Source organism: Anabrus simplex, chromosome X, assembly GCF_040414725.1.
Source record: "Anabrus simplex isolate iqAnaSimp1 chromosome X, ASM4041472v1, whole genome shotgun sequence".
In the NCBI taxonomy this organism is placed as follows: domain Eukaryota; kingdom Metazoa; phylum Arthropoda; class Insecta; order Orthoptera; family Tettigoniidae; genus Anabrus; species Anabrus simplex.
Window position 1 is genome coordinate 164,390,552 of NC_090279.1, and position 12,967 is coordinate 164,403,518.

Sequence of the window (12,967 nt, forward strand, 5' to 3'; positions counted from 1 at the left end):
AACTAGAAAAGTGGCTGGAATTGATTAGAATCCTGGGGATATGCTAAAGACAATGGGTTGGGATATAGTACCATATCTGAAGTACTTATTTGATTATTGTTTGGTCAAAGGAGCTATACCAGATGAATGGAGAGTTGCTATAGGTGCCCCTGTGAATAAAGGAAAGTGTGATGGACATAAAGCTCAAAATTACAGGCCAGTCAGTTTAATATGTATTGCATATAAGCTGTGGGAAAGCATTTTCTGATTATATTAGACATGTTTGCAAAATTAATAACTGGTTCATTAGAAGGCAGTTTGGATTTAGGAAAGGTTATTCCACTGAAGCTCAACTTGTAGGATACCAGAGAGATATAGCAGATATCTTGGATTCAGAAGGTCAAATGGACTGTATTGCATTGACCTGTCTAAGGCATTTGATAGGGTGTATCATGGGAGACTACTGGCAAAAATGAGTGCAGTAGAAATTGACAAAAGAGTTGTTGAATGGGTTGCTATGTTTCTAGAAAAAAGAACTCAGAGATAGAGAAGGCAAAGCTTTATCTGAACCTGTAATAATTAAGAGGGGAATTCGTCAAGGCAGTATTATTGGACTTTCATGTTTTCTTATAAATATCAATGATATGTGTAAAGAAGTGGAATCAAGGATTTTTGTGGATGATGTTATTCTGGATAGAAAAATGAATAAGTTACAAGATTGTGAACAACTGCAAAATGACCTTGATAATGTTGTGAGATGGACAGCAGGCAATGGTATGTTGATAAACGGGGTTAAAAGTCAGGTTGTGAGTTTCACAGTTAGGAAAAGTCCTCTGAGTTTTAATTACTGCATTGATGGGGTGAAAGTTCCTTTTGAGAATCACTATAAGTACCTAGGTGTTAATATAAGGAATGATCTTCATTGGGGTAATCAGATAAATAGGATTGTAAATAAAGGGTACAGATCTCTGTACATGGTTATGAGGGTATTTAGGGGTTGTAGTATGGATGTAAGATTCCGTCCATTCCAGAGCTCTTCTTGGTGATCTTTCTTGTCCCATTCTTTTGACGTGGCCGAACCATTTCAGCCTATTTCTCTCCATATTTTCTTTTAGAGGGTTGATCTGTAGAGTGTTTCATATGGTTTCATTTCTTATTTTGTCCCTCCTTGTTTTACCCAAGATCCCTCACAGAAAGCGCATCTCTGTCGCTTGTAATCTACTCAGATCTTTTTTTGTTCAAATCCAACATTCTGATCCATAGGTCAATATTGGCAAATAATACGATTTATATATAATGATTTTTGCTTTGGTAGGTACTTTTCAATTTCTAATTATGTCTGATATGAAATGGTTTAATTTAAGAGAAGGCCTAATGGCCTTAACTTCGCCAATAAAGACATTTATCTATCTATCTATCTATCTATCTAAATGAAATGAAATAAAAATCCACAATGTGTTTCCAGTCATTCGACCGGGTCAGGAACACATTAAAAAATTTTGAGCAATTTCCTATCCCCTCCAAAATTTCTTCCTTGATGTTTCCTTTCCCACCTATCTTCCTTGCTAGGTAATTGAAAGCATTTACTTCTTTAAGAATTTTTCCATTCGGGTCAGTCAGGGTAAATATGAGACATTTTTTACAACTTTGTTCATAAATTACAAACTGCAACAGTGACAGTTATACAAAAAATCATAATAAGTTGTGACTGGTATTACAAAAAACACTGGAAACAACAGATTACTATATATTCATTAACTTTTGAAAAATAAATATAAATGTGCATCTCATTTTTAACCTGCAAAAGGGGGAATTATGAGACAACCCAGGGGAAAAGTGAGACAGTATTGTAGCAGACTGTAAAATCATGTTGGAGAGTTAATAGGGTAATTGTGAGACAGCTTAGGGTCAAAGGAAGACAGGAAGAAATCTGGGTGTAATAGTTTGCAACACTTCCCTCAGTTTTATTATAGGAACAAAATGACCATGTTTTGATACCACGAAATTTAGGCTTGAGATGCATTTTTATACTCATTCCTGACAAAAATTACTTAGTATAGACTGTTGACATTATACCATCTAATTAAATGGTACCTGAGCTTTATGCCTGAATTTATGTTACATTTTAATTATACTAAATAAATACATAGTGCACATTGTAATCAGAATGGTGAAAAAATGAGACTTCACTTGGTTTAAACTGACTTAACAGAAAATGTAGGGGTTCTAGTTTTTTTTTCTTTCTTTTTTTTTTTCAAAAACATCAGATGTTCCTGGGAATGCAAATGTAATGCCTCTACCTTTCCCTGTTATTATTGGAACAGGCAATTTCCCTAGTAATTTTGACTTTTCCACAACAGATACATCATTTTCATTAAGCCTTAACGCAGTTTTGTTGTTGTCCACACAATTGAGACACATGATTTGCATGTCCCCACCTTCCAGAACTTTCTGAACAGTGGCAACATATTTATATTGAAAAGAATGCTGCTTTCCAGAACTTTCAAAAATTATAAGTACAAAGTCACCTGGATTTACTTCATCTGCCATGGTCATTTCGTCAGCATCTGTGTCAAGCAGATCAACTTCATCCAGACTGTCACCGCTACCTTGCCAATCTTCATCTTTGCTTGTAGCTGAGTCAGAAGAATGAACTACTTTTTTTTTTGCTAGTTGCTTTACGTCACACCGACACAGATTGGTCTTATGGCGATGATGGGACAGGAAAGGGCTAGGAGTGGGAACGAAGCGGCCGTGGCGTTTATTAAGGTACAGCCCCAGCATTTGCCTGGTGTGAAAATGGAAAACCACGGAAAACCATTTTCAGGGCTGCCGACATTGGGGTTTGAACCTACTATCTCCCAAATACTGGATACTGGCCGCACTTAAAGCGACTGCAGCTATCGAGCTCAGTGAATGAACTTCTGCTCTTGTCTTAGATGGAGGTTTTACTACTGGAACTGTTGCCTTTTGAATACTTGTACGCTTTCTATCCTTCTTATGAAGTGGTTTCTGCTTTTCCCTCACAAGCTGGGAATACTCTTCAGATGTTATCACATTTGCTGTCGAGTCCACTCTTCTTCGCTTCATCATGGTTTTGGCAGTGTGTTTGATTTTTGAAAGTAGGATATTCTCGAAAGAATTTTCAGGAAGTATATCAGGAAAGGAGTCTGTAGGAATGACAAACATAAGTATTTAGGTACAGAAACGAGTGTACCAACTGTCTCATTTTCCCCCTAAAAGTGTCTCACTTTTACCCTAATGATGTCTCATATTTACCCCCTTTTTTAAAAATGAATTTTCTTCTCAAATCAAAAACTTAAAATTGTGTTTTCAAGCTGAAAAAGAAGATTCTCCCTTACACTACCAAATAAAACCAGAAACACTTTCCTGGATATTTGGGTTGAGCCAGAGTAACAAAATACAAAATGAAAGTTTTTTGGTTAGAAAAAATGCCACTCAGGAAAAACTTGTGTACTGCTAGATATATAGTTCGGACATTTTCCTATTATTTTACCATAATGGATAAAAGACTAATATATAATATCATTCATGCAAAGTGTTGAGATTATTAATTAGAGCAGAAAAAATTGAGTATCTCATTTTTTCCCTTTTTCTTGTCTGTCTCATAATTACCCTGACTGACCCTACACCTAACATCCTTCATTTTTTTTGTTTTCTCTACTGATTTTGATTACCTCACTTTTCGTTAAACTTATTTCCATGCCTGCTTCTTCAATTGCCCTCTGCCAGGTATTTAGTTGTTCTTGCAGTTTTTGTTCATTTTTTCCCATATCATTACATCATCTGCATATGCTATGACTTTCATATCATTTGCTGTTGACCCTTGGCAAACTTTCCTCATAATGTTGTCCATCACTATATTTAAAGAGCACTGGTGAAAGTGCACTTCTTTGTCGAACTTGTCTGTTCTAAACTGTTCTGATTTTTTTTTGTCATTTGTTATAATAACACAGTTCGGACATTTTTTATACACGTTTCTAATTCTGAATTGCATTCCTCTTGACAATTACATTCTATTCAGTCCTTGCCATATCTCTTCTAACCGTGTCATAAGCCTTTTGTATATGAATGCAACTGCGATGTCTTTCCCAAATTCCCATTTCTTTTCTACTACTTGTCTAGCTGTAAAGATGGCATCAATAGTTGATCTTCCAGGTCTAAATCCTTGTTGTTCTCTTAATTATGAATCTATCTTTTCTTAATTTTTGTAAGATTATCTTTTCATAAATCTTCATTCAATGACACAGTAATGCTATTCCTCTGTAGTTCTCACAGAGTGCCTTATTACCTTTTTTAAAAATAGGTACAATAATTTCCCTTGTCCAATCATCAGGAATATCTCCGTCAGTCCATACTATCTTCCTTATTCTATACAGCCACAGCATTCCAATAGGTCTTGCAGCTTTAATCATTTCCACTGTGATGTCATCTATTCCAGGAGCTTTGCCATTTTTCATTTCTAATAGAGCTTTTTCTAAATCCGACATTTGTAGATCTTCTCTTCCTATTTCATCTGACCATTTCTTCATCCCTTCCACTGTAATGGTGATATTTATTTTATCTTCATCTATTTATTTGGGTTCATTTTGTCCCTCATATAGATTTTGGAAGTATTCTTTCCACACTTTCAAAACTTCCTTTTCTTCCTACATAGGTTTTCCACTTTTGTTGATACTTTTGATGCATTTTCTTTTTGCTTCCTTCTGTTACCTAATATGTGGTAAAAAAATTTCTTGTCATTCTTATAATTGAGTCGTATGCACGAACAAACGTCTATGTTACATTCCCTATATATTGAGAAAAAAGGCAATGAAGATAGATTGTTGACCACGGGACATTGCTACGCGAGAGAATGTAACATAGACTTTTGTTCCGTAAACAAACAAGTTGGAAGTGCACGCGCTCACTCATTCGCACATAATGTATGCATACAGAGGAGAATAGTGTTATTTGAAAGTTTTAGCCTAATTATAATAATTTGGTGCATACAACATCTTTCCACTCACTGGGGTCACTTTTCCTTTTCCTGCATCTGTTTTTCGTCAACTTGTGTACACTGCTTGGGGACAACAGTACATTACGATCACTACTATCGTCTGATCGCGTGACTATGGTGTCAATGAGTAACTAAATAAACTCAGTAATATAAGACTGAACAAACCAGAACAATCTCCGGACTAGAATGTGTTCATTACATTGCATTCAATTCCCGACATTGTCAAGCGCTCGCGTGGGAAACGATGTAGCATAGACTTTTGTTCCATTATTTTTCAAGTGCACTTCTCTTCACAATTTCCGGAATACTATAACCATCTGTTGAGATATGCTCAAACTACCTGCAAATACAGATCCAGGACACATCATAGATGTTTGTTCCATAAATATCTCAAATTACACGAAAATGTAACATAGACGTTTGTTCGCGCATACGACTCATTTCTCTTCTATCTCTTTTGTAAATTTTTCCCAGGACATCTTTTTAACCAATGCTATCATTTTCCTTGCTGCTCTGCTTAGTCATTTCCATTTGTCTCTATTTTGTTCTGTTTCTGAACCATTCTCTCCGCGCATTATTCTTCCTGACTGCATCTGCAATTCTCTCATTCCACCATGATGTTTCTTTGTGTCTGACTTTTATTGATGTCCTTCCACAGGTTTCTTCTGCTGCTTTGACTAAAGCCTGTTTGAACTTTTTTTGTTCCTCCTCAGCATCCTTCCTCTCTTAGACATGATACTGTATAGGCTTTTGAGCTTATGCCGTGTCAAGAAAATAAGGTGAAATTCTTTATGTTTTGCAGAGAACTGTGTTCTGCGTCATCAGAAGAAAATCTCGACTGTCCACGAGAAAGACTTCTTAAACAATGACTTTTAAAAATTTAGGTGTTATAATATCTTCACCAGATGGCTCCCCGGATGTGGCACAGCGCTAGCGTTCAAAGCGGAAGCTGACTGAACCATCAAAATCATTGACCCTCTTAGACTGATTCTGTAAGAGAAAATCGGGATCCTGATAATTGTGATTTTGCGGGAGAGGTTTAGGCTGATGATGCTTACAACTAAGGGCGAAACGTGTCCCAATTTGATTGTAATGTATAAGTCATAAGCATTCAGACGAATGTAAGGTATTGAATAGGTTGAACATTTTAATAAACTTGATTGTTTCAAGATAGTAAGTGGTAGGTTCCGAGCTGTCAGTGGAGATATGGCATCGAATGACATTAGTAGACAAATAAGTTTGAGTGGTGTCTTTAAAAGTAGGAAAGATCACAATATGAAGTTATAGTTGAAATTCAAGTGGACAGATTGTGGCACATATTCGGTTATAGGAATGGGAGTTAGGGATTGGAATAACTTGCCAAGGGAGGTGTTCAATAAATTTCCAATTTGTTTGAAATCATTCAAGAAAAGGCTTGGATAACAACAGATAGGGAATCTGCCACCTGGGTGACTGCTATAAATGCAGATCAGTAGTGATTGATTGATTGATTGATTGATTGATTGATTGATTGATTGATTGATTGATTGATTGATTGATTGATTGATTGATTGATTGATTGATTGATATCCTATCCATGAATTCATTTGCTGAAGATATTGATCAAAATTGGTTAAAATTGCTGTAACAAGATGTGTTGTGTACCCTCAGAATCACTAGAGAAGTCATTATCTTTAAAGTTGTTCATTCTTATCATTGCTGCTGCTGCAGTGGATCAGTGGTAGTGTGTCTGAGTTTATAGGTTTCATTCCAGCTGAGGTAGTCAATTTTTCAACGGCAGTGAAAAGTCTCGGCATTCCCTGTTTGTTGACGTTAGTATGTTAAAGATCTCCAGTGGGGGAACTCACTGTCACCTGACGATATTAAAATTAACTTAGCCGTAGGAATTGTCCAGGTAGAAGTCCACTTCCACTACTAGACAGCAGCGCAGTCGCAGTGTCAATATTGATAGGCAAGCCGCCTAGTTGCTACCACTTCAGAAAGTCTACCTCCATAGCTTTGGCCTTACAGTTATTCATCCATTGATTTCTTATTACATCGATCTATGGGCAGTGCTTTCACAGTCGCATCATCCTCCTCCTTTCCCTTTACCCAGCTCCTGCTGGGTTGGGGCATTTATGGCACTTCTCCATCTTCCTCTCTCTTTCTACCATTCCTCTTCCATCATTTTGTCCCAATTCAGCCTTCTTCTTCTTGCACTCCTCTTTATTGAATCGAATCACCTTGTTCTAGGTCTCAATCTTGCTCTCTTTGCCTCGAACTTCATCTTCATCTGTTTTGGTATTCTTTCATCCTCGATCCTCTTCACATGCCCATCGTAGTTTACTCCTATTTATGTTCTCATTTAGGTTTTCCATTCCGACCTCCTTTTTCACATCTTCGTTTCTCTTGTCTTTTCTATCATTTTGCTGGCCTCCTCCCTACTTGTCATTGTCCAGGTCTCAGCTGCATAGGTCAGTATGGTTGCACAATACATTTTGTGTGCACCGAGCTCGATGGCTGCAGTCGCTTAAGTGCGGTCAGTATCCAGTATTCGGGAGATAGTGGGTTTGAGCCCCACTGTCGGCAGCCCTGAAATTGGTTTTCCGTGGTTTCCCATTTTCACACCAGGCAAATGCTGGGGCTGTGCCTTAATTAAGGCCACGGCCGCTTCCTTCCCACTCCCAGCCCTTCCCTGTCCCATCGTCGCCATAAGACCTATCTGTGTCGGTGTGAGGTAAAGAAACTAGCGGAAAAAAATCTTGTACCATTTTTACTTGTGTATTAAACCCCCTCGCGTATTAGACCTCCCTTGGCTTTTCGAGACAAAGGAAATGGAAAAATAAATCTCGCATACAAGATCCCCCCAATGTAATTCGTCAGGGAAGAACGTTTCCACTTCGAAGTGGGTACAAGCCTTCTGCAGCTCCGATGGCATCACACAAATTTGTGAATAGTTTTGTTCGTACGACCCGCGCAATGCTACATCTGTTTTTTATAGTTAAGATTGTCCGCCAGTGTAATGGTTAGCACAATTAGCTGCCTTCTTGGGGGCCTGAGTTTGATTCCCGGTACTGGAATAAAAGAATGCTTCAAGTTACTATATATTACATTTGAAAGTACAATTCTTAATATACGCTAGTTATCAGCTGGTGGTTTGGCACGCTTTCTACAGCACAGCTTTATTCGGAAGAAGTGGCTTCTGCTACTCATTCACCAACTGGGAATAACAGACACCATTTCCAGAAACCATTTGCGAATAGATTCTTACTTTTCGGACTGTATAGTCTGGAACTAAACTATTTTTAAGAGTTTAAAAATGACTGGATCTTGAATGCTCTCGATGGCAGTGCATGGTCGACGAGATGGCAGTGAAGGTGACGTCATTTGGAATGAGACACTCTGGTAGCCGGGAACTTGACAGCACAAGACAATGATAATTCAAATGAAAGCCGTTATCAGGTTTACTTTGTGGTAGGCCTACTGCTCAGTTGACAGAGACAAATGACTGGCCATTTAATCCTTTTGATTAATACTCCATAATACGATAATAAGATACCCTTACCCCTTTTCTCTTCGGGGTCGAGTATGAATTGAGACGTATCTTCGTATGCAAGTTTTTACGACTGAATGTCCTTCCTGACGTAAACCTCATCAGAGGAGGTCATGGGATGAAATGAATGACGTGATTAAAGATTAACTAAAAGTGACTGTATTTACTTTATATGTAGGCTAAAAGTCACGTGTTAAATATTTGTCTTTTTAAATTTAGAAATACTGCCTCCCAACGAAAATAGCTGGTAAAACTCAGAATACATTCATAAGTTTGTTAAACAACAGTGTAGAATGTTTACATGTACAATTTATAGCTCTTTATATCCTAGAAGTCATGTGTTCACTGCATAGAATTGGAGGTTATCGCATATTAGACCCCGTTACTTTTTTTGGCTGTGAAAGAAAAGAAAGGTCTAATACACATGTAAATACAGTATTCTGCATTAAGGTGGTTTTTTTTTGCTTTACGTCGCACCGACACAGATATGTCTTATGGCGACGATGGGATGGGAAAGGCCTAGGAAGTGGAAGGAAGCGGCCGTGGCCTTAATGAAGGTACAGCCCCGGCATTTGCCGGGAAACCACGGAAAACCATCTTCAGGGCTGCCAACAGTGGGGCTCGAACCCACGATCTCCCGATTACTACTGCATTAAGTATTGGAAGCCATCAACTATTTTAAGACTTTGACTGCCAATTTTCACAGTCTATCTGTCCTTATATCTTTGATTTCTCCCTTCTCTCTCCCCCTCAGAAATATTTCATGGGTTGTCTAGTTTTTTCCTTGGGTGTGTTCTCATTCCTACTATTTTATTCGTAAAGACTGTTCTTTGCTGTATCTCTCCCTCCTCAACACCCACTTTGTGTGTATGTACCTCCCTGAACAACACAGGTGGCCATGACACTGTTACTCAGAGAACGCACGTTCCCTTTTGATTCGTTTGTAATTTTTCAGCCTAATTCAATTATTTTTTGTTTTATTTTGTACTGCGTTGTCAAATTCCTTTGTTGAATAAATAATTTTGTTTTATTTTAATTTTTTTTCCCACTAATTTGTTCAGAGAGGATGATTATCTAGTTGTACTTCCTCTTAAAACAAAAATCACCACCACCGCCACTCGGTAAGGCATCAAGTCTTTTAAGTTCTTAGTGCAGACCCCTTGGTGTTATTTGACAGGAGTACACTGTAAGCTGACACTGGGTTTTATCCTCTCTCTGCCACATTATCATAACCACCATACACCCAGATTTTCAGGTTGCCCATGGGCGTCAATTAGAAAGAACTGTACCAGGCCTCTCTGGAGGCCACACACAATCAATCCATATCTCTTTCTTCAGGGCAGCCTCTTGACAAATCCATAGAAGGTATTCTCTTTTTTCCTTGTAGTAATTGTTATTTTCTCCTCCCTTTCCATAAAGCTCCTGATTTGGTCTCAAGAAGGTGAGTTGCTCCCTTAGCAACTTCTGTCAACCCAAACTTCTTCTTCTTCTTCTTATACTACTACTACTACTACACCAAGCTCGATAGCTGCTGTCGCTTAAGTGCGGCCAGTATCCAGTAATTGGGAGATAGTGGGTTCGAGCCCCCCACTGTTGGCAGCCCTGAAGGTGGTTTTCCATGGTTTCCCATTTTCACACCAGGCAAATGCCGGGGCTGTACCTTAATTAAGGCCACGGCCGCTTCCTTCCACTTCCTAGGTCTTTCCTATCCCATCGTCGCCATAAGACATATCTGTGTCGGTGCGACGGAAAACAAATAGCAAAACTACTACTACTGTTACTACTACTACTACTTTAAAAGGGAAGAATTTTGAATTGCATTCTGCATTATCGGGAATCATTGTCTATTAAAGTTGTTCTGATATTTGTTTGGGCTAGTTTACGACTGTAAATTTAATCTTTTATGCTTGCAGTATGCACGAGTCTGATCGCTAATGGTGAGCGCCAAGAGGAAGACAATGTTGGTGGGAAGATCCGCATGCAGGCTCTCAGTATGCTGTGTCACATGAATCCTATACAGGCTCTAGCCATACGTGCCAAATGTGTAAGAATTGCCTACTTAGTATTTCACACTTTCAACCTGTATATCTTATATATTATGTCCTCCTCTATGGTGTATTGGTAAGCGCTGTTGGCTCCATTGGGGATGTGCTTCAGAGGAACTGCACCACCTTGGGACCTGAACACAAATTTTACGTGTTTACTTTCTCATATGTTACCAATATAAATGGTCTGTTATTGGACATTATATTATATATATTTCAGATTCCCTATGGAAATCAACATCTATATCTTCTCTTATGTTGTCAGTTGCTGAACATGAAACATTTTATTTATTTACAAAACTGCCTCTCAACCCACAAGACAGTAATAATAAACATTAAAATTATAATTACAATATTAAAAATATGATAATATGATATAAATATTCAAACAAATGTAGAAGTGTGGATTAATATGGTGATTCAGAATTTGACAACTCATCTTTAGAACTATGGTGACTATCTCATCTCGTACAGAAGTTGGAATGTGATTTTTTTTTTTTTTTGAAATTCCTCATAAAACATCAGTAGACCTATTACATCAATGCATTTGAGCTAATATCTGTCTATGAAATAATTAACAGTAGATTATTGTATACTTTTATTTTTCTTTATCCACTTTCTCAGCTTGTTGAAGACCAGCTTCAAATCGGAGAGAAGGATCAATTATTATGCCATGCCTAGAGGCGTTAGAATTTATAATATCTTCTGTTGAGCAAGATAGTTGAGAAAATCAGAAACTATTATAAAGAGTAATAAAATCAAAAAGAATAAATCAAGAAAAAATCAGGGCATTAGAGAGAGAAGATGGATGTATAGTACATGACGAAAAGAGTTTTCAGAAGGTGATGGCAAAGTATTTTGAAAAACTTTATAATGAGGTTGACTGCTCGGAGTAAGAAGGAGATAAGAAGATGGAAATAATAGATGGAGAAAAAGAAGAGAACCCGATAACATGGTTGGAACTTGAAAGAGCAGTGAAAGCAATGACCAAAGGTAAAGCAAGTGGAAAAGACAAATTCAATGCTTATATGATGAAGGCAGCAGGAAGCACTGGACTGCAGTGGCTATACAGAGCCCTCAATGCCATATGGAAGGATGAAAGGATACCTGAAGATTGGCAACAAGGAAGCATTGTACCACTGTTCAAAAAAGAGAATAGGAGAAAATGTGAAAATTATAGAGGTATAACCCTATTATCACATGGGCTAAAATAATGGAGAAAGTCATAGACAGAAGACTGAGGGATATAATAGAAACACAGTTAAGAGAGAACAATATGACTTTAGACCGAATAGATCAACAATAGACTTGATATTTACAGTTCAAACGATAATGGAAAAACGTCTGGAAAGGAACAAGGAAATCATATTTGTATTTTTGGATTTGGAAAAAGCCTATAATACAGTTAAGAGAAAACATGTATGGGAATGCCTACTGAAAAGGAATGTACCAAAATCATTAATTAACAAGATAAAAATGTTGTATCATGAGAGTAAAAGCAGTGTACAAGTGGGGAGTGGTGACTGAAACATTTTATACAAAAAAAGTCTCAAGCAAGGAAGTGCACTGTCGATATTATTGTTTATTATATTGATGGATGAAATCATAAAACATGTAAAACAGAGTATCAGTAGTGATGAAGTGAATGCTTTGGTATTTGCAGATGATGTGGTGATTTGGGGAAAGGGCAAAAAGGAAGTAGAAAGGAGACTGGACATTTGGAATGAAAATCTGAAGGAGTTTGGAATGGTAATTAGTAAAAAGAAAACTGTAGTCATGCACTGTGGAAAAGAGAAAAAGAGAAGCCAAGTGAACATTGACAGAGAACGGTTAGAGAATGTAGAACAGCATTATTAATGGAAGTAATGAAATCAATAACAGACTAAGTAAAGGTACAACATTTTATCATCAAGTCAGAGAGCTTTTATGGGATGACAGAGTACCCAAGAGAACGAAATGAACATTATATAAACAGTATTTCACACCAATTGTAACATACGGACTAGAAACGCTGGTAACTAATAAGAGACAAGTTAGTAAGATCCAAGCAGTAGAAATGAAATTTTTAAGAACATCGGTTAAAAAGACAAGAAGGGATAGAATCCAAAATTTTAAAATCAGAGAAGAGCTAAATATAGAACCATTAATACAGAACATGCAGAAAGCAAGACTGAGATGGTTCGGACATGTAAAAAGAATGGGAAAGGAACGGGTAGCAAGAAGGGAAAGAGACCATTTGGAAGACCGAGAAGGTGGATGGATCTGATTTGGAAGGACATTAGAGAAGCTGGAGTGCATGTGGCCGAAGTAATGGAGCAGGAAAAGTGGAAGGTCAGAAAGGAGTGGAGGAGGCTTGTTAACCACACCCGGGCGACTGGAGTGGAGCATTGA

At 37.6% G+C, this 12,967-nt stretch overlaps 1 protein-coding gene across 1 annotated transcript in view; it reads left to right on the forward strand.

The window, feature by feature from the left end:
- The window catches only part of IntS2 (integrator complex subunit 2), a 109,554-nt gene that overhangs the window by 22,166 nt on the left and 74,421 nt on the right, over window positions 1-12,967 (forward strand). Inside the window, exon 4 of the mRNA XM_068230522.1 lies at window positions 10,445-10,575. Within this exon, the coding sequence (XP_068086623.1) occupies window positions 10,445-10,575 (131 nt within the window). The remainder of the gene's footprint in view (window positions 1-10,444; window positions 10,576-12,967) is intronic.